We start from the raw sequence: 23,797 nt of genomic DNA, 5'->3' as shown, positions 1-23,797 counted from the left end.
CGGGGCCGGACCCCGAGCCCACGACGCTCAGGGAGGGAACCAGGCACAGACGGCCACACGGGGTGTGAGTCCACGTGGTGACACGTCCACGGACGGGAAGGGGGCTCGCGGGACAGTGTGTGGGGGTGACTACTAACAGGGATGGGTTTCTGGGGGGATGGAACGTTCTGAAACCAGACAGGGGTGGGTTCCTGGAATAGGCTGCAGGATGAGTCTTGTGTGAGTACTATTTCAGTTAAAAACAGACTCCTCCCTCCTAGCAGGGGTAGGGGCGACACAGGGCACGTGGGAAGAGGCCCTGGTGGGCCGGTGGCTGCCTCAGGCCGCCGGCCCCACCCCCACTCTGCCTGCGTCTGTCCCCACGGGACCCCGAATCCCTCCCCGAGCCCTCGCTGGTGCTCTCCCAGGCTGTGGCATGGCCATCCCGCCCCTCGGTCCCCTCCATCACCCACCCCCCACTCCCCACTCGGGGCCCTGAAAGTGGCCATGTTTGGTAACCCCAACCCGGACGTGGAGGCTGCAGTCCGGGACCCCTCGTCGTGGGTGGGCAACGGCCCCCCTTCCTCCTGGGGGCGATGTCAGGGGAGCGGCCAGCGCCGATCCTTGATCATGTCATGGGGCCCAACGTGGGGCCGCACCCGGGGACCTCCAACAGACTTGGGGCTCCCCAACCAGACGCCCCGCCCCCGGCCTCCAGAAACCCTGGAGCTGGAGGTGACCGAGAAGCCTGTCGGGCCAGTTCTCCCTGCCCGCCCCTGGGGGCCCCTTCCTGGTGCCACCTGCCCAAGCCGGGGCGTAGGGGCCCCGGGCCTGCCAATGCTGGGGACCCCCACCCAGCCCGGGAGCCCAGAGGCCAGCTCCCACACTGCCTCCCAGGCCTGGCAGGACGGGTCAGGCTGAGCATGGGGCCCCAACTGGTGTGGGCGCTTAAGAGCCAGACCCTTGGTGAAGGGGCCCCCGGGCCCTCCGTCCCCGCTCCCCAGCCTCCCCCCCACCCACCGAACAAAACACAAAGAACATCAAAATCAGGCAAATGAGGCAGCAGCATTCGTAACAGGCTGCGTTTAGTGGTTTTTTATGTACAAGAAAAATGATTTTTTTTTGTCTGGTTTTTCATCTTTTGTCTTTTTGTTGTTTTTTTTTTTTATTACTTTTAAAGCTTCTCCCCCCCACCCCCAAAAAGTGCATTTTTATCAATTGATTTTTTTTTAAATCTCCCACACTTTTATAAAGACTCTCAAATACAGTCTATGGAATGTCTGCTCTGTGCTCTGTGCCCCGGGGCGCCGCCCCTGCCCCCCATTCACCAGGCCCGGCCCCCCCAAAGTCCAAGGCACCTCGTATCCGGGCCTGGGCGGGGCAGGGGGGAACCTGGGTATCTGAACCCCTGGCCGCGGCCTCCAGGCAGCCTCAACTCCGGGACGGGGGTCTCCCCGGCCCCCTCCATCTCCTGGCCCTGCCCGCCCACCCCCCATGTAAATCTATGTATTTAGTGCGAGCTAGTCTTAACTCTGAGGTTATGGTTCCCGGGGCACCTGAGCCCCCAGGCCCTGACCCGTCCTACGCCAGCCACCCCTCCAGGAAGGCTGCTTCCTCAGCTTAAATAACTTTTTAAAATAAAACTGCAAATATAAATATCTTTCTTTCTCAAAAAATAGGATTTTTGCTTTTTTTGTTGGTTTTAAAATTTTTTGTCCTGCTTCTCCTTTCACTCTGTCTGGCCTCCTACAATCCCGGCTGCCTGGACTGCCTCGGTCCTGGGGGGGGGGGTCCCCGGGCCCCGGCCCCGGCCTCGGTCCCACCGCGTGCCACACGTCCGCCACTGCCCCCCCCACCCCCGACTCCGGCCACCTGTCAAAGGGTCTCAGTAGTGCAAAGACTCCCCAGAGGGCCCTGGAAGGGACTGACTGCGGGACCCTCCCCTCCCACCTGAGACCCCCTCCCCCCGGAAGGAAGCAAAGGGACAGCCATGTACAAACGGAAACGGGATGAGATGGCCACATGGGGTCTCCTGGGCAAGCCACCCAACGGGGGCAGACTTTGGTACGGCCTGCTGGAGCCCCGGCTGCAGGCCCATTTACATTCACTGGGTTTTAAGGGTGTGTGTGTGTGTGTGTGTGTGTGTGTGTGTGTGTGTGTGTGTGTGTGTGTGTGTGTGTGTGTGTGTGTGTGTGTGTGTTGTTTTTGTTTTGTGTGTGTGTGTGTGTGTGTGTGTGTGTGTGTGTTGTTTTTGTTTTTTTTTTTCTTAATCTCAAAAGGCAGGGTCAGGGTTGGGGTGGGGGGCTAGGCAGGGAGGAGTAGCAAGGGTGTTAACCTCTCTCTCCCAGGTCCTGCAGGCCGGTGGACAGCTCGGGGGAGGGGGGCCTCCGCCACCCCAACCCCGAGCGCCCCCCCAGAGCCCCCCAACCCGGAGCCCCAGGCCGGGACCTCACTCTTGCACACGCGCGCACAACACACATCCACGCAACTTCACCAAGATGATGGAAATAACAATTTCGCTTTGTTTTTCTTTTCTTTTTTTTTTTTTTGTACCAGGCAGTTAAAAAAAAAAAACACCCCAAAAAAAGAAAACACAAAAAAACCCCAAACAACCAAACAAAAAAACGTTTTGCTGTGTCCCTTCTGACCAGTCAGCACGTTCCCCCTCAAATATTTTTTGTTTGTTTGTTTCCTGAAACGCGAGAATTCAGCAGTATCTTTGGCAACACTTTATCACGACCTTAATTTAAAGAATAAAAATAAAATCGATCCACGTCTATATACAGTATGTGATTGCGCAGAGTTGGGGGGGCTGGGGTCCCAGCGCTGGGCCCATGCAGACGCTGCGGCCCTAGGACGGGCTGGCGGGCAGCAGGAGAGGGGTTAAGGCGGAGTGGGTGGGCAGGGCTGTCAGAAGCTGAGCTCAGAGCTAGGGGCAGGGGTTTAGTGCAATTCCCGAGGAAGTTTGTGTTAAAAGTGTGCTCGGCGGGGGTTCAGCCCTTGCCCCCGCCATAGTCCCAGAGGCCTCCATCCCCCAAGTCCAGTCGCCCCCACTGGCCAGGACGACAGCTGTGATTTTTCAGTTGGTTTTATTGCGAGGGGGTATACGGGTAGGGTGGGGGAGGGGGGAGAGGGCTGTCCCCTCAGGGAACCTCTCAGCTGGGGTTGGGGTGGGGGGGGAGGTCCCTGGCCTGGGCGCCCGAGCTCTCTGCTTGGCCTCCACAGATGGTTCTCTGAAAGAGCTCACTCCGTGACACCGGGGTGTGAGCAAGGCCACCCGGCCCTGGGCTCCCCTGCCACCCCCCCTCAGGAGGGGGGGTCCTGAGACATTTGGGGGGCTGACGGGCTCGGGGGTGGGGTGGGACACGAAAACTATCCTGTAGAAACAATGATGCAAGTTGCCTTCTTAAAAAGCTTCCCTTTAAAAAAAAAAAAGAAAGAAAAAGAAGACGAGAAGACGGAGTCTGTGTCACAGAGCAAAGGGGCGCGGAGAGACGGGCCAGCAGCTGGAGGGGGGGAGCAGGGGCACCCCTCACCTTGGGCTTTGATGGGGAAGGGTCTCGGCTTGGCAGGGCGTCTATTTACAGGGTCCCACGCTAGGCATTGCATATGCGAGAGGGCGTTGGGGTGAGGGTGCCCTGGCCTCTGGCAACATGGTCCCCCCAGCCCTGGCCCCCTGTCCGTGGCCTGTGGCTCGGTCAATACCGGGCCTTTGGGGAGCCAGAGGCTGGGGGGAGGCAGGTGCCAGCCCCCAGATTACAGTCAGTGCCTTTGAATAAAAAGAGGGGTGGCTTGGGGGGGGGGGTGTAAGGCCCTGGAGGTGGGGCCCCGTCACCCACCTCGACGGGGATGGCATGTCCAAGATGGCGGCTCCTTGGTGGCCACAAGGAAAAGCGGCCATGCTGGAGGGCGGGGAGCCCCGAAGTGGGCAAGGGATGAGGGCAGGGGCGGCAGGGAGGGGGCGTGGGGCTGGGGGCTGGGGGCTGGGGGCTGGGCTGCTCCGGCTGGTCGGAAGGCCAGCCCTCTCTCGGGCCCATCCCTGAGCTGGGGAGTCAGTAAGGAAGGTCCCCGCGGACACGGGTTGGCCACTGTATGGCTGGCGGGTGATGAGACATCTCCAAATCAGAACCAAAAAGGGACAGGAGTGGGGTGGGGGTGGGGGGGACACGGCAGAAACACAAAAACCCCACGGTCCTGCCTGCAGGGCAGGCCCCCGTGGCAAAGCACGAAGACCACCTCAGAAGACCTCGCCCCCGTGCCTTCCTGACCCCCTCCTCACCTCGGGGAACAGAAGTGGATTCTGCGTCTGTGGTGGGTTTTTTTTTTTATTATTTTGTACAAAAATAAATTGACTTTTAGGAATTTCTTTTTGCTCTCTCGCTCGCTCGCTCTCTCTCGCTCGCTCTCTTTTATTTATTTTTTTTTGTCTTTTCGACTTTTCATAGAAGTTGGTTGTAACTTGTAAACATGTTTTTAAATTAAGAATTAAGATAAAGTGTAGTACCCGTTCTGTTACAAAGTGCCAAGACTTCTATTTGTGGTTGGTTGTCTTTTTTTTTTTTGTTGTTTTTTTGTTTTTTTGTTTTTTTTCCTTTCATTTTGTAAAATCTTGTTTTTATTGCTTTTGTGACACTGGAACTTCTGGACTCTCTCCCCTCCTCCCTGCCGCCATGAGACCCTGGGCTCCCTCTGCTCTGGGCTCGTCCACCCCACACTGTTGCCTGCTCCTCTGAGGAAAGCATATTTTATATATATATCTATATATATCTATATATAAATTTTGTTTTTAAGGAGGAAAAGAAAAAAAAAAATCTAAAAAGTGCTTTAAAAACTTGGGAGAGGGCAGGGGCAGGGGAGGGTGAAGACAAAAAAGTTTTGAATCTCCAAACGTCTCGTGGGGTCTGGGCAGCCTGGGTCAGGGAGCGAGGCTGGGGGGCGGGGGGGGCGCCCTGAGCAGCGGTCCAGGGTAGGGGTCCGCCGGGGTGTAAGTGCCGTGAAGGGAGCCGCCCTGGCACCCCCCCCCCCCCGCCCACTGCCCCCCTCTCTCCAGGCCTGGAAATAAATAGATTTGTGTCACATCGGCCAGGAGACACGGAGGACCACAGGCAGGAACGGGAGGCGGGGAGGCCATCGGGGAGATGGGGGGGGAGACCCCCACTTAGTAAGTGCCCTGAGGAAGGAGGGTGGGGGTGGGGACAGGGTGCATTTTAACGTCCGCTCACAGCGGACAGAGATCGTTTAAGGTCCTGTCTGAAAGACTCCTAGAAACCAGCGAGGGGATGAAAACAACAGCCCGCCCCCACCCCCAGCCCCCCGTGGCCACCCTCACCCCCACCAGGGGCCTGGGGCCCTGACCAGGCCTCAGAGGGGACCCCAGGCTCCATGCCGGGGGATGTCCAGGGGGCCTCCGAATCTCTGTGTCCCACAAAAACCCCAAACCGAGCCCCGAAACCCATCGACGGGGTGGGGGGGGGACGGGGAGCCGGAGCAGGGGCGAGGGTCCCCGTGGAGGGAGAGAACATCATGAAGGAGAAAAATCTGAGAAAAGCACTACCCTAGATTCTGTGACGCCTCATATATATATCTGTATATATATATATAGATATCTGCATATAGATAGATTTTCTTTTTTTGTGTTTTTTGGGGGGTGGTGGGTGATTTTCTCTCTGTCTCTCTCTCTCTCTCTCTCTCTCTCTCTCGCTCGCTCGCTCGGGTTTCTGTTTTCTCTTTTTGGTTTTCAGGCAAGTCCGGCCGCGAAGCTGCCATCGGCGGTGGGCCCGGCGCCCCCGTCGCCTCCCCCTCCGCCGGCGCCCGCTACATTCAACCTGCTCAGGCCGTCGGGGCTGGCCGCCTCCTCGTCCTCCTCCTCGTCCTTAAAGTGCTTCTCCTGGCCGTTGCGCCGGGCGTCGGGGGAGCCGGGCGGGGCCGGGGCGCCGGGCGGCGCGGCGGCCCCCGGGGAGGGGTCGGGCCCCCCGAGCCCCCCGCCCCGCACGCGGGGCTTGCGGCCGCGGCGCGAGGGAACGCCGTTGCAGCCGTCCTTCTTGAGGTGTCTGTGCAGGTGGTCGGAGCGGACGAAGGTCTTACAGCAGCTGTCACACTGGTAGGGGCGCAGGCCCGTGTGCACGCGCATGTGGTTCTTCAGGTCGTAGTTGTGCGCGAAGGCCGCCCCGCACTGCTGGCACAGGTACGGCTTCTCGCCCGTGTGCTTCCTCATGTGCACCTTGAGCTTGTCCTGCCTGTGGGGGGGGGGGGGGGCGACGGGTCAGTGGGCACCGCCTGGGGGCCCCCCAGCCGCCCCCCCACTGGCCCGGAGTTGGAGCCGGCTGGGGCAGGCGGGCTGGGGCTGGGGGACGTCGGCGCTCGAGCAGGGACAGTCCTGGGCATTATGGTGCGGGGGGGGGGGGGGGGGGCGGTGCACCGAGGGCCCACGGGGACTGAAAAAGGCCTCGGACCCCACTTGCTGTGTGGTCTCGTGCAAAGGACTGAACCTCTCTGAACCCCTTTTCTTATCCACAGGAGGACGACGATAAGGGGCTTCCCTCCTGGGGCATTTATGGAGTGCCTGCTGACTACCAGGCTCTATTCCAGGGGCTGAAATACACTACAGGGCACAAGGCAGGATGCCGGGGGCGGGGGAGGGGGGGTCTGGTAAAAGACGATGGCCAGCTGTCCTGGTTTTTAACACTGAAAGTCCTGCATCCCGGGGCGGCAAGTCTCCACCCCGCTGCCCCCAGTCCCTGTCAACTCTCCCAGCACCTCCGCCGCTCTCTGCTCTGGCCACACTGGCTTCCTAGCTGTCACCGCAACATGCTAAGCACGCGCCTACCTCAGGACCTTTGCACATGCTCTTCCTGCTGCCTGGAGCACTTTCTTCCCAGATCTTCGTATCTGAATTCCAGCTCTACCGGCACTTCCTCGGAGAGGCCACTCCCCGCTGCTACAGCCTAACCCCACCCCATGTCCCTCATACCACCACCACCGACTCTTCATCTGTGTGCAGGTTTCCTTGTTCCTCCTCTGTCTGCCTGACTGGATTGTGACCCCCAAGACAGCAGGGTCTGGGTGATTCCGGGACCCCTCCCTGCCCATCTTGCCCCATAGGGAACAGCATGGACCCCGCTCAGCCGGGGGCCTTTTGGCCCACAAAGCTGGTCAGCGTCTCAGCCCAAAGCAACTACAGGCTGGCTGCTGCTCAGTCGCCCACAGCAGCTACTGCTCACACGTGGCCCCGAGCCCTTGAAATGTGGCCCGTCCCAACTGAGATGCGCTAGAAGTGCAAAAGGCACCCCAGATCCTGAAGACTTCATCTGCTTAATGTAACGCAAAAAAAAGCTCATTTATGATTTGGCACATTGGTTACATGTTAAATGTAAAAAAAAAAAAAAAAAAAAAGGATGTAAAATACGATTCAAATTACTTTCACCTGTTCCTTTTACTTTTTAAAAATGCGGCTATCAGAAAATGTAAAATCACAGAGGTGACTCACATGATGCTTTACTGCACTGTGTTGGTCTACAGTCACAGGAGAGGACTCCTGCCTGGACCCACCAGCAGGGGCAGAGACCTGGGTCTCAGGAGCGCTGGCCAGCATCTGACCCACTCCTCGCTGCGGCCTCTTGCACCCTACGTCCGAGATGCCCTGGGTCTCTCACTTTTCAGACGCCCCAGACTGGTCAGTGCCAGGACTGACAAACTCCTATTCATCCTTCAAAGCCCCATATCAATTGCCCTCCTCCTCCAGGAAGCCTTTCCCACCCCTCAGACAAAGACTTGGTCTCCCCTAGGCTCGTCTAGCCCCAGGTCCCTCCCTCTGGAATCACTCACACAGCTGGTGTCCTTACCTGCTCTAACGCTTTCTCGACTCCTTACTGCTCTGAGGGTCAAGGCCTGGCCCTCTGCAACCACACCCCTGCCCATTCTCCAGCCTTATTTCTTCTATGTGCATCAAAAGAACTCAGGCCACAGTGAACTCATCGTTCCCCAGACTGACCGGGTCTGTCAGCAGTGAGGGGATGCAACTGCCAAGCTCCTTTCCTCTCACCCCCTCTAAGTCCACTAACGTGGTCCTCCAGCTGCCTTGCCCAGATCCCAGCCCAGGACCAGGTCCAGAGGGGACAGTAGAGGCTCGGACTGTTCGAGCAGTGGGCAGAAATCTCCCCAGGTGAGACTCAGAGGCTCAGAGAGGGAAAGTGACCTGTCCCAAGTTGCACAGTGGGTCAGGGGCCGCACGGTGGTGGGGTGGGGGTGGAAGCAGCCTGTTTCGTCACCCCAAGCCCTGGTCTGGGTAATTATAGCCCCGGCTGCCACAGGTCCCGCTTACTCAACTCTCTAGTGTGACTCAGAGGGGCCCCTGGGCTCCCTGGCCTGGAGGAAGGCGTGGGGGCTGGGGCCCTGGGTTGGGGGCAAAGAGGAGCCGGGTGGGCACATGCGGGCAAGAGGCGTAGCCCGGTGGCCCTCTCCCTGACTCAGTTTCCCTGACTGGCAAACAGGATCAGCCCGAGTCAGGGTGGGGTGACCAAGAGAACAGCAGGTCGGAATGAAACCGCCTCAGGCCTGTGCTTAGGGGTGCTGGGGCGAGTGGGGGGGGCTCCAGGCCTCTGCTCAGCCTGGTCACCTCTCCAGACCGTGGCTTGCTGGGCCTCTGTCAAGCTGCCCCTCCTGGGCCCAGAGACCCCGGCGGGCAGGGCCCACAGCCACCTTAGGACTCCTGTCTGGAGGAAGAGGGAGGCCCCAAGACTACCAGCACCCCAATCTTACCGAAGGGGCGGGAGCTGGGCCACCAACTAGACTGCCTCCCTCCCAGCTGGCACCCTTTGCCCCTCGCCTGGGCTCCTGGGCCCTGCAGTCTGGGCCACACCCTCTTCTCCTGGCCTGCTGGGGAGGGGGCCAGGGGTCGGCCCCTAGGTCCTGTCCCCATGGGGCAGGGCCGGGAAGCTGGGACAATGGCCTCTTTCTTCAGCCTGGGTGGGCGTGGCTGGGGGAACCCCAGGGCGGGTGGGGGTAGGGGGTGATGCTGAGTCACCCAGCCTGGCCAGGCCCCTGCACGCCAGCCCCCCACCCCCACTGGGCTGGCCCACGAGGCCCAACCAGCCAGCTCTGGACTCTTAAGATCCAACCACAAATTCCCTTAGCCTGGCCTCCAACTCCTCCTGCCTAGAGACCAAGCCCAGTGGTGGCTCCTAGGCCCGTTTCCCTCCACGGGCTGTGGCGACCCCCAAGCTCCACTGGCCTCAGGGCCTTTGCACTAGCTGTTCACTTGGCCTTCCCCTTGCCTCCTCGGGGTCTCAGCTCTCTGTTTAAAACAGCTGCCGCCCCCCAACCTTGTTCTCTGCAGCTCTGCCAACTCGCGTTACCAATTCCGTGGTTTCTGATCTCAGATGCGCCCCATCGCCCCCACAGGGTCTCTAGTGTGTCTCTGCACTTCTGGGTCCCCGCTGCCTAGAACAGGGCCCGGCACCCAGCAGGTGCTCCATAAGTGCTGGCTGAAGACAGCGAGTCCTCAGGGCTCCCGGGAGACTCAAGGAGATCACACGGGCTCCCCGCGCCCCACGGGGCAGCCACCCTCTCCCAAGGCAAACATCTGCCTCCAGAGCAGTCGAGAAGAACCACCCCCCAGAAAAAGAAGAGCGACTCCCTGCGCCTTCCCTCAAGCCTCGTGTGGTTCGGCCCCGCCGCCCGCACGCTCACCCTCGTGAGGGCCTGAGCTCTCCCCGCAGCCGAAGGCTGGTCCCGAGGGGTGCAGGGGAGGCAGGCGCCCAGAAACGGAGGCGGCACCCTTCCAGGCAGGACAGCGCCGCTCCTGCGCGCGCAGGTGGTGTCTGTGTGTGGCGGGGGAGGGGCCCACACGCGGCTGCAGTTGAAGCAAAGGGCCCCCGCCGCCCCCGCCGCCGCCCCCGCCGCGGTGCCGCCGGCTCACCTGGTGAAGCGGACCTTGCAGATGTTGCACTCGTAGGGCTTCTCCCCGGTGTGGGTCCGGATGTGCCGCGGCAGCTTGCCGGCGCCCTGGATGACCTTCTCGCAGATGGGGCACTTCTGGAAGGCCTTGGCCCGGATCTTCTTTTCCACCTTCTGCGACCAGGCCGGGTAAACATCCCCGTCGTGGGCGCCGCTGAAGTACTTCAGGTAGTAGTCCACGACGCCCTTGTCGTCCGCCCGCGACTCGTCGTCACTGTCCCCCGCCGCCGCCGCCCCCGCCCGGCCCACCGATGACATCATCTGCTGCAGCAGCGTGCTGGCCGCCAGCCCGTCCGCGTCGGGCCCGTCCCCGTCCCCATCCTCGGCCGCACCCGACAGGAAGCCCGGAGAGTCGCCCGGCTCGGGGGCTGCCTCCGACAGCGAGGCTGCCTCCTCCTCCCCACCCCGGCCGTAGTGGCCATTCTGCGTGGCGGTGGCCGGCGGGGCCACAGGGGGCGGGAAGAGGCCCCCGGCTGGGGCGTCCTCGTCCCGCTCTGGCCATAGACCTGGGTTGCTGTCGCCCTCGTCCCCATCCCCGGCCGAGGGCCGATCGGCCGGTGGTCCCGGTCCGTAGAAGTCCAAGCCGTTGCAGTCGCCGGCGGCCACGGCAGCCACGGCTGCGGCCACGGCCTCCTTGGTGGCATCCAGGTCGTCGTCGGACGCGCCGAAGGCAGACCAGGGGAAGGCGGCGGCGGCGGCGGCGGCAGGGGGCAGGCTGTTCATGGGGTTGCTCTGGAAGAACTCGAGGTACTCCTTGGCCCGGAGGAGGTTCCGCTGGTCGGTCTGATCTACGAGGTCCAGTTGCCCGGCGTCGGCGCCCGCGTCGGCCGCCAGGATCTGCCGGTCAAGGAGGTCGGCGCAGACATGGCTCACGGCGGGGATCTCGAGCAGGCGGGCGGCGCTGAGGATGTCGCCCACGTTGGCCGTGCTGACGGTGAGCGTGGCCGTGTAGGCGAAGTCCATGAGAGCCGTGAGCGCCTCGGCACTGACGAAGTCGATCTCGTACACGTTCTGCTGGTCCACCACGGCGCCCGACGTGAACAGCTTCTTGAAGTACTGGCTGCAGGCGGCCAGCACGGAGCGGTGCGTAGGGAACTCTCGGCCCTCCACCAGGATCACCACGTCGCACAGCAGGCCCTGCGTCCGCTGCTCGTTGAGTCCGCTCAGGATGTCGCTGCTGTGGTCAGGGAACGGGATCCCGATGGGGCCATCCACGCCGCCGGCCATCTTCCGCGCCGAGACCTGCAGCGCCAGGGAGGGAGGGGGTGCCGGTGAGGGACGCCGGCCGGGGCCGGAGACCCTCGGAAAGGAGCGCCCCGCCCCCAGCCTCAGTTTCCCAGCTGGGCGCCAGTTCCGTGTCGTCCGTTGGCAAAACCCACGCCGGGTGCTTCAGAGACGGACCCTGGCGCCCTCTCCTCCACTAGAGGGCCCACTGCACTACTCGTCCAAGGGCTGAGCTGAGGTGGGATGAGCACACAGTAGGTGCTCAACCAATGCCTCACGTGACTTGCTTCCTAACGCGTCCGGGCGCTGGCTTCCACCCACAGCCTCCCAGGAGGCAGGGACCCAAGGCACCCACTGTGTGCCACCACACCCGAGCCCCCAGCAGGCCTCCGGGCAGCACCATCCCCACGGTGGGAGGCGAGAAACCAGGACTCAGGCAGGAGCTGTGCCAGCGGCCCTGCAGCTGCAGCCCAACTCAGATCTTGGCTGCATGACCTGAGGGTCTGTGTCCGCCTGGCCCCTTGGCCTCTCTGACCCTCACTCCTGCCTCCCAGTGAGGCCCGGTTCTCTTTGGGCTGGGGGGCTCTTGAGTCAGAGGGAAAGGGAGAAGCCGAGACCCAGACACCGGGCTGGGGTCAACCGGCCGTAGGCGTGCCCCGGAGGGGCAAAGCCAGCGACGACGGCACAACAAACCCCCTCCTGCCCCGGGGAGGCCCCACCGCGCAGTCTGGCCTTGGTCGAGTAATGGGGGAATGGCCTGACACTCCTTTTCCCGGCCCACCCAGGCTGAACCCCACAAAGGTGAAACAAGGGGGACAGGGGCTTCCTGCCCACCTCAGGCCCACCCAGCCCCTCCCCAACTCTTGGCGACCCTGGCCACTGCTGTTCCGGCCCAGGGCCTCAGTCTCCCCATCCGTCAAATGGACAGAGGCCTTTGGAAGAGCGGGCCATGGCGGGGGGCGGCATTCTGTCTGTCCTGCCCCTCTCCTCCACTCCTTTTTTCCGCCTTCCCCTGGGCTGTGACTCATCCACCCACCCGGGCGCTTGTGCAACCCTCTGGCTCCTGTCCCCACCCCTCCACCCTCTCTGGGGAGCACCCGGCTGCCCCAAGCCACCCAACACAACCCACATTCCTCTGGCTGGTCAGCTCTCAGGACAGAGCCCCCGGACATCTCCCGGGGCAGGGATGAAGCTGTGCCTTCCCTGGCCACCTCAGGACCCCCCAGCCCCCCGTGCGGAGCAGCCCAACACAGGTCGAAACCAGATCCCTCCTGCCTTGAGGGGCCAGCCTGGCCAAGGACCCCAGGGTTGGTATGGCCGGACCCAAGGCCAGGGCGGGACTGTCCCAACCCTGGGCCGCCCTGGGGCTGACACAGAGGCCTTTGTGCGGCCACCCAGGCACGTACTACACTTCCCAGGACGCCTCTCTCTGCAGCCCGCCCCCTTTCCCCGCTGACCACACCAGCTGCTCCGTTCCCCGCTCTGTTCCGCCAGCCCGTTGGCGGGCGGGGGGGGGGGGGGGGAGAGGCTCAAGTGTGGCTGCGGGGAGCAGGAAGATGGGGGGCTGACCCCATCTGAGGCTCAGCCCCAGGAAGCCTCGGAGGAGCCCCTATGGCGGCTTCCACCCCCTGCCACCATCTGCTGTCTGGCCCCAGGCCCCAGGGAGCAAGTGGGCAGATGGGCTCCGGATCAGACTGGCCTCGGCCCTCCTCACCCCTTTCTGATCCGCCTCAAGATGGCCACCCTGGCCCTGCTCACCATTGTGCCCCCAGGTGCCTCAGCGTCCCCTTGGACCAAGGTGTCTCTGGGGGCCTCGAGGTCGGGACCTGAAATGGTTCAGATGATTCACCAGCCACCCCGCCACGGGCCGCTCCGCCTCCGCCTTCCCACGGGCACTGAGGCCGCCGGGCAAGGGGGCTGGCACAGCCCTACATCAAGGCTGAAGATGCCCGGGCTCTCATTCGCTGGAAACCACCCAGCTGGGAAGGAGGCAAGCTTGGGCCTCAGACCTGGCATGCGGCACCGGACCAAGACTGGGGGTCTGCGCGGGGTCCGAGAGTTTCTCTTTCCCCACATAACCATAAGGGATCCTCCCCCAAAGGGCCAGGCCTGGGAAGATGGATGCCGGCCAAAGAACCCCCCCCTCCCCGTGAGAGCAGCATGACCCCCACCGAGAGAAGAGAACACAAAGGCCCAGACACACTCGGAATCCTGGCCAAGGGCGCCCGGCGAGCCTGACCCGCAGGGTCTGGCCTCCCACCTCCCCGCTCCCCCCACCGGCTCAGCAAGCCGTCACCTCGTCCCTCACCCTGGAAACTAAACTGGCTCTGCAGACACCTGGCCCACACCCTCTCTCCAGGAACACATGCCACCTGCCCGCCACGCCCTGGGCCACTGCCCCCACCCAGGCCTCTTGTGGCCCTCCCTCTAAAGAGGCAGAAGACCGCATGAGACGGGAGAGGGAGGGCAGGGCGGCTGAGCCCCCCCTGCTGGGTCAGGTGGGCTCGGGGCAATAAACAGCCCCGTCTGCTGAACACGCACTGTGCACCGCATCTTCTCACCGGGAGAGCCTTGTGGCTTCCCGTGCTCTAACAGGCCCGGCTGGCACCTGGCACCTAGCAGGTGCCCCCACACCAGGTGGTTTCCTTGGCAATGACAATCCAATGAAACTGCTCTCCTCTAGGAAGCCGCACCCCCACGCCGACCAGGTCCCCACCCTCAGCAGCAGGCCAGGGTCCCCGAGCTCAGGCCCACACCCACCCAGCCCATCTTTCATCAGAGCTCCGCCCCCGCGCTCGCCTCCGTGGGATTTCCGGGGCGCTGGGTGCTGACTCGGCGGCCGAGGGGCAGGCCTCAGCAGGCTCCTCCCGGGCTAGAGGTGGGGCACCCCTTCCCTCTGTGCTCGCCACCCCCACTGCCGCGGATGCACAGTAGGGGCGCAGCAAACCGGATGACCCGAGGACCACAGAGCTAGGCGCTGGAGAGAGCCCACACCCAGCCCCATCCACCTAGCTGGCGGGGTCCCCCCGTCCCACCTCCCATCTAACCCGGGGTTGCTTGCTGCACTTTCTCCAAGGCAGCAGAACCCAAGCCGGTTTCGGCCCTTGTGGGGCCTCCTCTGTGCCCCGGACATTTCAGGAGCTAATTGAGGAACGAACCAGGCATCTTGACTTCATCCTTCCCGCGGTAACCCTGGGCTTTACTAAAGACGAGGAGAGGCTCAAGAGCAGTGAGCAGACCAGCGGCCAGGCTGGGACTCGGACTCTCGGACCCGAGCTGCAGCCACTCAAATGCTGGGGCCCCAGGGTAAGGTCACGAGTGCCTTCCTCTGGTCCCAGGAGTAGCAGGTGCCACCCAGGAAGGACCCCAGGATTGTGGGAAGGGCGTCCTGAGCATGGGCAACAGCAGAGGCCAAGGCCCGGAGGTGGGCGCCTGGGAGAGGGACAGGGAGAGGAGGCTGCATCTACCAGGCTTCCCAAGGTCAGGCGCAAGGTGAGGGCTGGGGCGGGCCTCCTCCTCCTCCTCCCTGCACTCCTCAGGAAGGAGAGGGGGCGGCCAGCACGGGGTGGGCAGGTAACTGCCACCTGACATCTTCCTGGAGGAGCGGGGTGCAGCCTAATGAGGGGTCAAGGCCTTTCCACCCCCCACCCACGGACACTACGACAGGAAACCAAAGGGAACTCTGACACCTACTATGTGCCACACACAGCAGCCTGGGCCCTCATCCCGGCTCTTGCACTTCCGAGGCTAGGACACTGGGCAAGAGGCGGTGCCTCTCTGCCTCGGTCTCCTCAGAGGTCATGACAGCAGCGAGGGGACTGGGGCTGCTCTAGGCCCAGGGTCCCGCTCTCGCCCATTGGGCAAACTCCTCCTGGGGACCTACTGTGTGCCTGCACCGGTCCCCAAAGGCCCAATGAGGCTGTTTACTGTCCCCCTCCTTGTGCATGGGGGGCTCTGAACTTAACTTCTGAACGTTACTGCAGGAATTCAACCCCTTCCCCACCAACGAACGATGTGTCAGGGGAGTGTGTGTGGGGGGCCCCGGGAGGAAGCCAGGGGAGAGGAGCCGTCACCTGGAGGGGAAAACCAGGCCCAGAGAGGGTGGGTGGCCGGGCCAAGGTCACACAGCAAGTCTGGTGCCCAGGTGCGGTTGCCAGGCCCACGCCCAGCCGCCCCCGCCCCCTCACAGGCCAGCGGCCTGTGTTGCAAGGTTGGTCCCAACGGGTAACCCCGCCCTGACCTGGTGCCAATCCCTGCCTGGCCCGGTCCCCGGCCTGGGGTTTAATGGGACAGGAATGCAGCGTCCCAATTAGGGAGTGGGGGGCACCAACGGCCCGGCGTGGCTGCTGGGCTGCCAGCCCGCCTGTCCTCATAGGCCTCCCTCCAGGCCAGACACCAGCAAACAGGCCCTCGGCCATTTTATGTGTCCATTTATTGCCCTAAATGGGGAGGGGCTTCCTGCCCAGGCCTTAAAGGGCCAGAGGCAGGAAGGCTGCGGGCCCAGTGGGAAGTGTGTGTGTGTGGGGGGGGCGATGAGGAGGTCATGGGGATCCCATCTGACCCCCAACTCATGGGTGGGGCTGAGGCTCACCCTATTCCCACGCTCTTGAGTGCCGTCACGGGTCAGGAAGTAACAGCCCTGACACCAGCACTGGGTTCCAAGAGGAAGTCCAGGGAAGGGAGAAGCCGTTCATGGTGAGTTAGAAGGAATGAGCTTCCCATCACCTGGGGTAAGTAAAGCCAGGTTTCACAGAATCCCATCACTTCCTAGCCCGCCCCTGCTCAGGCTGCACCTGCTTGTACAAACTGCCCTAAGACGCCTGGGTGGCCTGTAGGAGCTGGACTCCTCTCTACCTCCAGACCCCGAGGCCTGCTTGTTACCAGGAGGTACCTGCACCACCCCCACCCCTGTCCCCCGCCTGGGCAGCTGGAGAGGGCTCAGCCTGGACGCCCCAGAGGGGAGCTCAGCCCATCGGGGCCCTAGTGTCCTGTGCCCACAAACCCGCCAAGTTCCCTCCCATCAAACACATCCTGGTGGGAGGTGGGACGAGGCCTTGTTTTCCAGTTAAACCAGAAAGGCGTGGGTGGGGACACTTCCACTGAGTGGCCGTTCACAGCCTGCTGGGGGGACAGATGGAGCGGCTGGTCCTTTGGCCATGCTCCTCACAAGCGCCAGATTCTCCACAGGGCATCTTCCGTGCTTTGGTGCTCCCGCCTCAGGCCCCGAGGGGAGGGGCTGCTCCCCCACAGGCTCCAGGGCAGCAGGGCAGGGCAGGGCGGGGGGGGGGGGGGGGGGGGGTGGCGCGGCTGACGTCCTAACATCAAGCATTACAGGGTCTGTAATCATTGCCCCACTTCACAGGTCAGGAAACTGAGGCTCAAGAAAGGGTAAGGGACTTGCCCAGGGTCACACGACAGAGCTGAATTTTAACACAGACCCACTGGCTCTGTACTAACTGATCCTTCCAGGGCTCCATACCGCCCCCGCCACACACCACCCCTGGGGCACCAGCAAGGGACTAAATCCCCCTCCCCTGGGGGCCTTGGAGCTGAGGACAGCTTATTCTCATGCCCCCTCAGAGCTGCCTTGTGATAGCCCAGAAGAGGGAGAGGTTTGCCTGAGGTCACACAGGGCGCCTGGGGCAGGACCGGAGTCGGGCTGACATCTGTGAACTCGTGGCATCTGTGAACTCCGGGACAGGGGCCCCGGAGCCCTAGTCATCAGGACAGGGATGCAGCAGGGGCTCTCCCAGGCCCTGACCCAGCACGGCAGGGACCCAGCAAATGCTCCTTAGGGCTCCTGGGGAATGGCTGACCAAACCCTCAGGCCTACAGATTTGGGCTGACAGCAAGACTGAGGCTGACAAGAGGGGCAGTGACCTCCCCAGGTAGACCTCAGGTGGAGGAGAGGGCTGGGCTGAGGCTGGACCACACCGGCCCCCACCCAAGCCTGTTCCTCTGGTCCCCACTGCCCAGAGCTGTTGCGGGGTGGTTTATGGCCCATCAGGTGCCTGGAGCACAAGGTGACAGGTGCGGGTGCTGCGTGTCTCAAGTGGCTGGCCTGGCGACACACTCCAGCAGAATCCCGGTGGCGCCCTGAGTTGACCGGGGTGCTCCCTCCACGAGGCAGGGAAGGAACAGGAACGCAGGTAGATCTTCAGGCACCACCCACAGAATACCCTATAACCCCATTTTACAAGGGGGGACACCCAGACTCCCAAAGGCCGAGGGGCTTGTCCAAGGTCACAGAGCAACTAGTGGGCCGTCATTCGAACCCCCCACAGGCCTCGGGCCAGCTCTGCTGCAGAGGGGCTGGCCCTGAGACTTGGCTTTTTCGAGGTGACCTCGGTCATCTCAGGTATAATGGGTCATAAAACCCAGAGAGCCCTGCCCGTCTCCAGGGGCCAAGGGGCCAAGGAGCCAAGGCGAGGGACTGTGGCTCAGAGGGGGTGGGAAAGGCCCCAGAAAGCCGTAAAAGTGCCTGCCACAGAAGGCTGGCAGGCGAGAGGACAGGGGCTCATGCTGTGTGACCTTGGGCACCTTGCTGGCCCTCTCTGAGTCTCACTGTCCTCTTTGCGCAAAGGGTTTCATGAGCCTCAGGAAAGCTCCATTTGGCCTACAGGCGCCTGCTCTCGACCCCCAGGCCCTCTGGAAGACAGGTGGGTGGGCGCCGCTCAGCTGAGAGGAAGGAAGCAGTGGGCCTCATCCCGAGCCAGGAGGCAGGACCACGATGGTCAGACCCAGCTCTAGCGTGGTGACCTTGGGCTGCTCTCTGCTTCCCCCTGGGCCTCGGTCTCCCCCCCACCCCCCGCCACGCCACCAGCTCCCCGGGTTGCTGTAAGCCCCGCGCCAGGCCAGGCTCCTCTCCCAGCCTTGGTTTCCTCGTAAGGCAATGGGGACTGCCACCAACCTGCGCCAGCAATAGATCAGAGGGCCCCAAGGAAGAGAAAGCAAGGAAAAAAGCAAACGCAGGTACTTGCTACTGCCTCGGGAACCTTCCCTACTGGATGGAGGCTGAGCTCTGCCGGGCCTCAGTATCCCACACAGAGCGAAGGGTGCACCAGCGCTTGAGGCCACCCTAACCGCGGCTTCTCCCAGGGCCTGCGAGCGCTGAGAGTTTCGTGGCGCCCGGCCCGGGCCAGGGTGCTGACTGGCCACCACGCAGCCAATCAGAACTGAATAATAAATACCCCCCCAAAGTGACCCACGAATTAAAATTTCAGTGTCCCCGTTGGCTCCTCTTTCCTTCATTAGGCATGCGGATCCCAGGGCTTCGCTCTTCCAGTCACTGGCTCCTGCCCCCCCTTCTCCCCGAGGCTCCCGTCTCCACAGCGATGGCAGGCGGTAAACAGAGCCCCGAGCCCAGCCGACAAGTGCCAGGCCCGGTGTGCTCCAGGGGCCCCACGGGGAGGGGGGAGGGCGGGTGGCCCCGGGGGCGGGGGGGAATGCCCCCTGCCCGGAGCCGGCCACCGGGCAGCAACAGGGCCCAGCCTGGACTCCCCCGACCTCTCCCAAGAGCAGCTCTGCCAATAGGAAGTGATCAGCGGGTCCTGTCGAGGGCCCCCCAGTGTGGGAGCGGCACACTCAGGGTTACGCCCTGGCCCTGTTGTTGGGGGGGGGTGCTGACATGGAATCCCGGATGCCCTCTCCAGCCGGGCCTGCTCCCGGAGGCAGCTGGCAGGGAGGAGGGGGGAGTAAACCAAGCCCGCCACCCATGGGTGAACCAGGTGGGCACGCCCGGGGAAGGGGCACCAGCAGCTCTCTCACTTCCGCCGCCTGCCTAGGGCGAGAGAGACGAGTTGTCGGCCTCCCCCTGCCGCTCACTCAACTGCTGGCTACATTCCCCAAACATTTAGCGGGCGCCCACTGGGTGCCCCGGCCGCGTTGGACAGCAGTCTCTTGCTGCGGTCCACCCGGCTCCCCCGCAGCCAGCCAGCGCGGGCAGTGCCTCCCAGAACCCGCAAAGGCCTGTGCCTGGGGGTGCACCCAGCCCCAGCGCTCAGCTCAGGTCCCTGCCTGCTTCCCAGGCCTGGGGCTGGGGGAGGGGGCTGGTTCCCAAGCCAGGGAGGGAGGAAGAACGAGGGAGGGGGCCGGATCCCACCAGCTCACCCCCTCCTCTGCCGGGGCTCAGGGTTCGCACGTGGTGGTGGCGTCAAGGGGAAGGAGGGGGGTCCGAGCCAGAGGAGAAGGGGTCACGCGCTTTGGGGGCGCGGGCGGGGGGAGAGGGGTGCTCTCCACCCCCTCCCCGGGGGCCGGAGCCGCGCGGCCGCGCGGGCGGGGCAAGGGACCAGGCCGGTCCCCCCACCCAAGGCTGAGTCAGGCCCGGGCGGGGGCAGGAAGCGGCCCCCTCCCCCGCCCCGGCCGCAGCGCGCGGCCCCCGCCCCGGCCCGCGGGCCCCCGCCGCGCCGCCCGCGCGGGGGGCTCCTACCTCCTTCCCGGGGCAGCGGCAAGGGGGCCCGGCCCCGGCGGCGGCGGTGGCGGCGGCTGCGGCTGGGCTGGCTCCCTCCGAGGGGCCGGGAGGCGGCAGTGAGCCTGGCCCCGCGCCACCCCCCGCCGCCGGCGGCCAATCCCCACCCGGGCTGGGGGGAGGGCGATGCAAATTACCCCGGATCTGGGTCCGCCCGCCCGCCTCCCCCACGCCCGGGCCCGGCCTGCACTAGGCCGCGCATCCCCGAGCTCGCTTGCGCCGCGCGGCCGGTTGGGCCGCCGCCCTCCCCGGGGAGCGCCGGGTGGGTGACCCCCCCCCCAGGGCGGGGGGCCGAGGGGAGGGGGGCTGGGGACGGTTACACAACCAGGCGGGGAGGGGCCCCGGGGCGGGGAGGGGGCCGGCCCGTGGGCCGCGCAGCCGGAAGCCGGGGACCGCCACCGGCCCCCGGCGAGGGGAGCCCGGCTTCAGGCCCCGCCCCCGGGCCGGCTCGGCCCGCCCCCGCGCCCCGCCGCGCGATCGGTCCGCGCCCATTGGTTCGCCGGCCCGCCGCTCACCGCCCCTCCTCCGCACCGCCCCTACCCGCGGACCGCGGCGGGCCGCCGGCGCGAGGCACCCTGGGACTTGTAGTCCGAGCCGCCTGCCACCTGCCAACCGCAAGCGGCAGGGGGACTACGACGTCCAGAAGCCCCCGCGGCCGCGCCCGCCCACTAGGACACTCCACCCCTTCCCCCTCCTTTGCAAAGCCCCCCTCCCTGTTTTTTCAGCCCCCTCCCCCCCATCCCCCATGGAGCTCAATCCTGGCCAACTCCAACGTATGCACGCAGCACCGAATAGGCCCCCGGGGGGCGAGAGCACCCCCAGTACCTAGCTGCAAACTTAGCACGCGACGCGCCCCCCTATCTCCCCACGCCGGTTTCCCCCACCCTGAATGCGGCCCCGCTTCCCCTCCCCCTCTCCCCGCGCGCCTGGGATCCCCGAAAAGCCATGCACCCGGGTGGGGGGGGGCTGGGGCACAAGCCCGTGCACTTCGCCCCCAATCCCCCTTCCCGGGCGGCGCCCCCTCCCCGCGCTCGGGATCCAGGGCGCCTCCAGCCTCCCGGCAGCTGCCAACCACCCCCTCCTCTGAAACTTGCGGAACGTCCGCGGCTCCCCTGATCTCCCCTTCCCGAGAGGGCAGAGGTGGGCGCAGCGCCCCCGGCCCGTCCCCGCCCTGCACCCCGTGCGGGGGGCCGCGCCGGGCGCTGACTTACCTCGCGCGGCCGGGCCGGGGCCGGGCCGGGCCGGGGCGCGAGGGGCCGGGGCCCGGAGTTGGGACTGGGCTCCTCGGCCGCTTGCCTCCGGGGTCCGCGTCTCTCGCTCTCCGCCTCTCGCGCTCTCCCCTCGTCGCTCCCTCGCTCCGGCGGCGGCGGCGGCGTCACTGCCCCTACAGTAACTGTACAGTACAGCCAAAGCCCCGTATGATGCTCGCGACTCCCTTCCTGGTTTCTCCGAGGGCAAGAGGGGTCCTCCCTTGTCTTAAAGGTGCCGCAGCCGCCGGCCCCCCCCCACGCCCAGCCCGCCCCCCCCACCCTGGCCTCGGAGGCCAGAACAGGCTCGGCAGGTCCCCTCTTGCCACGTCTCTGCCCTCCCGTGGGGCTTCGCCCGCTGCGCCGGGGAGACCGGGCTGTTACTAGGTTTTGTCAAGTTGGGGGGGGTCCAGCCCGCCCCCGGCGCGCCCCCCCTCCTATGACCTCTCCGCCCCGCTGCGCGGCGCCGTGCCAGCTTGCCAGCTTATCTGGCCCCAGAGCTCCCCGGGGCGCGGGGGGAGCGGGCCCCCCGGGGTGGAGGGGGGGTGGGGGCCTCCAGATAAACAGGCCCCCAGCCTCTGCGCAGGGGCGGGCGCGGGGGGGCGCGGGCTTTGCCCCCGACGCCCGGGGCGTGGCAGGATGGCAGCGGGGGCGGGGAGGGCTGTGCGCACTGCGAGGACCGACGCGGGCGTGGGTCGCTGCGGCCGGGGCTGCTGGGGGTGGGTGGGGGGCGAGGGAGTGGGGACCCGGGCCAGGCGCCGGCCCTCCCCGGGCCTCAGTTTGCCCAGCCGCAGAAGGAACCCGGGGGCGGGTTTTCGAATGACGGCTTGGGTCCGCTGGGCTCCTGGGTCCCTAAATGAAGCAGCCAACCTGCCTGCCCGCGATTATATAAAAGAGTCGCCTCCGCCCGCTGCGCCAGGGGCGTAGCGGGGGAAGGGGTTGGCGAGGGGCGGGCTGGGCGGTTGTTTTCCCGGCTTTCCGAGTTCCCCCACCCAACTGCGGGCCGCTGGGCTGGACGGGGACCGGGCCCCGGACGTTTGGGTCCTGTGGGCCGCTCTCGCCAGGGTCTGCGTGGCTCCGGAGGGGCAGCGATGGGGAGTGGGGAGGCGTTGGCTCAACCCAACTTTTTTCCCTGTCCATTTCTCCCACTTCCTCCCCGGTCGTGGGAGAGGTCCGGCGGGGGACGGGGGAGGGGGAGGAGGGGACGAGCGGTGAGAACAGCCTGACCCGGCCCGGCCGGCTGCTCGCTGCACACAGTAGGCGCCTGGGGAGGGCTGGCTGGTGTGACCCGCCGCGTGGGGTCTCTGGGCCTCAGTTTCCCCTTCCTCCTTCCCTTGGACGGAGAGGGCTGGCACCTGCTTAATAGCTGCCTTTCCCTGAGCGCTTCTCGAGTGGCTGGCTCTGTCCGGGGTCCTGTTTACCTCCATTCTAACATCTAATCTCATTATACTCATTTATTGCTATTATCATTACCACCATTACCTTACAGGCAGGAAACTTGGGTGAAGTGGACTCAGTCTGTCCTTCTCTGACTTCAAAGCTTCCCACCGCCCCTTGTACTTTATTACTTCTACGCACAACATATTAAAGGCGCCTTTCAACTCCCAAACGGGTTGAATCGGCTTTTGTAATAATAATTTGGCTTCAAGGGGAAACCCGGGAGGCCCCCAGAGGGGAAGTGACAGCCCCAGGACTTGCAGCCTGAAACCAGCCCCTAATAGGTGGGAAGGGACCGAGGGAGGGGCCACGAAGGTCCCGGGTGAGGGTGGAACCCAGGGACTTTGCTCTAACGACCCTGCCTGGGACGTAAGCCCTTCTTCCTTCCTTAAACCACCCTGCCATCAGCCTTGGGATTAGAAGGGCCAAGCAGAAAGACACTTTGCAGGTCTCAGGGTTGTGCCTGGACTCCGGCAGATAACTAATGCTCTGTCCTTACTCCTCAAGGGTCTCACCGCCCCCCACCTCACCCCAAGCTCCACCCACTCAGCCAGTACTCAGTTTCCCCTCCTGTACCACCCAGTCTCAAATATCCTGCACCCTTTCTCTACAGCTGAGAACCTAATTCAGAAGCGGACGGGAATGCATATAGAAGATTGGCATTGAATCTAATCCTCAACACGCCCTGAAAAGAAGCAGGCCATTTTATATATGAGCAAACTGAGGCCCAGAGAGGGACCATGAGCAAGGATGTCAAAGGCAGCGTTCACCTGGCTCTGGATCCTGCCAGAAGGGCTGGGGGTGGGTCCTTCAGGATATGCCAGGATGGCAGACCCCTACCTCCCAGGAGCTCACTCCCGTCCCTGATATGAAAATAGTGAGGGAGGCAAAGCTTTGTCCTGACCCCCATTCCTCCGTCGCTCCCCCCCAAATACCCAAGTAGATACTATTTTAAAAGCTAATAAGGTTATAAAAGATTGAGTTACTGTGTGACCTTGGGCAGATTACTTAACTTTCTGATCTGCAAGAGTCCATTGCAGAGTATAATGATAGAGACTTCCTAGGGTACTAACAAGGGAGACAATAGATGGTACATATAACATTCTTTTAAAAAAAAATTATTTATTTGAGAGAGAGGCAGAGAGAGAGAGAGAAGGAGACTCCCTGCTGAGCTGAGAGCCCGACATGGGGCTCGATCCCAGGACCCTGAGATCATGACCCGAGCCGAAGGCAGACACTTAACCAACCGAGCCACCTAGGTACCCTACATAAAACAGCACAGTAGGGCAGGAGAGAAGTCCTCCATACGCGCTAGATGTTATTATATTGATGTTATTACTACTGTTTGGGCCATACCCCTGCTCCTGTTCCTGGCCAGTGCAGCAATAAAACCCACATTTCAAAGATGAAAAGTTCACACACACACTCTGCATGTTTTACTTCATCGGCAGACCCCCATAAGTTGCTCGGCAAAAGTGTTCTCGGGGTA

General features: G+C 63.7%; 1 protein-coding gene across 2 annotated transcripts; it reads right to left on the bottom strand.

Annotated features, from left to right (window-relative positions):
* Positions 1-2,478: 2,478 nt before the first annotated feature.
* ZBTB7A (zinc finger and BTB domain containing 7A) lies at positions 2,479-21,119 on the bottom strand. Of its 2 annotated transcripts, none has more exons than XM_028126278.2 (3): positions 20,836-21,119; positions 9,896-11,175; positions 2,479-6,215 (listed from the first exon to the last, which is right to left on the bottom strand). In XM_028126278.2, exons 2-3 carry the CDS (start codon positions 11,158-11,160, stop codon positions 5,717-5,719), a joined length of 1,764 nt encoding a protein of 587 aa, XP_027982079.1. In that variant the 5' UTR covers positions 11,161-11,175; positions 20,836-21,119; the 3' UTR covers positions 2,479-5,716. The 2 variants fall into 2 exon arrangements, with proteins under 2 accessions (XP_027982079.1, XP_027982078.1); XM_028126277.2 differs by lacking the exon at positions 20,836-21,119 and adding an exon at positions 19,586-19,692.
* Positions 21,120-23,797: the final 2,678 nt, after the last annotated feature.

Source organism: Eumetopias jubatus, unplaced genomic scaffold, assembly GCF_037043125.1.
Source record: "Eumetopias jubatus isolate StellerSeaLion01/CBP00866 unplaced genomic scaffold, mEumJub1_p1.0 scaffold_1, whole genome shotgun sequence".
NCBI lineage: Eukaryota > Metazoa > Chordata > Mammalia > Carnivora > Otariidae > Eumetopias > Eumetopias jubatus.
This window is presented reverse-complemented; position numbering and strand designations above follow the sequence as displayed.

Coding starts and splice junctions, on each gene's coding strand:
- ZBTB7A (XM_028126278.2), bottom strand. CDS start 11,160: ATGGCCGGCGGCGTGGATGGCCCCATCGGGATCCCGTTCCCTGACCAC. Junction 6,216..9,895: donor TGCAAGGTCCGCTTCACCAG/GTGAGCCGGCGG, acceptor CCCCCCCCACAG/GCAGGACAAGCTCAAGGTGC.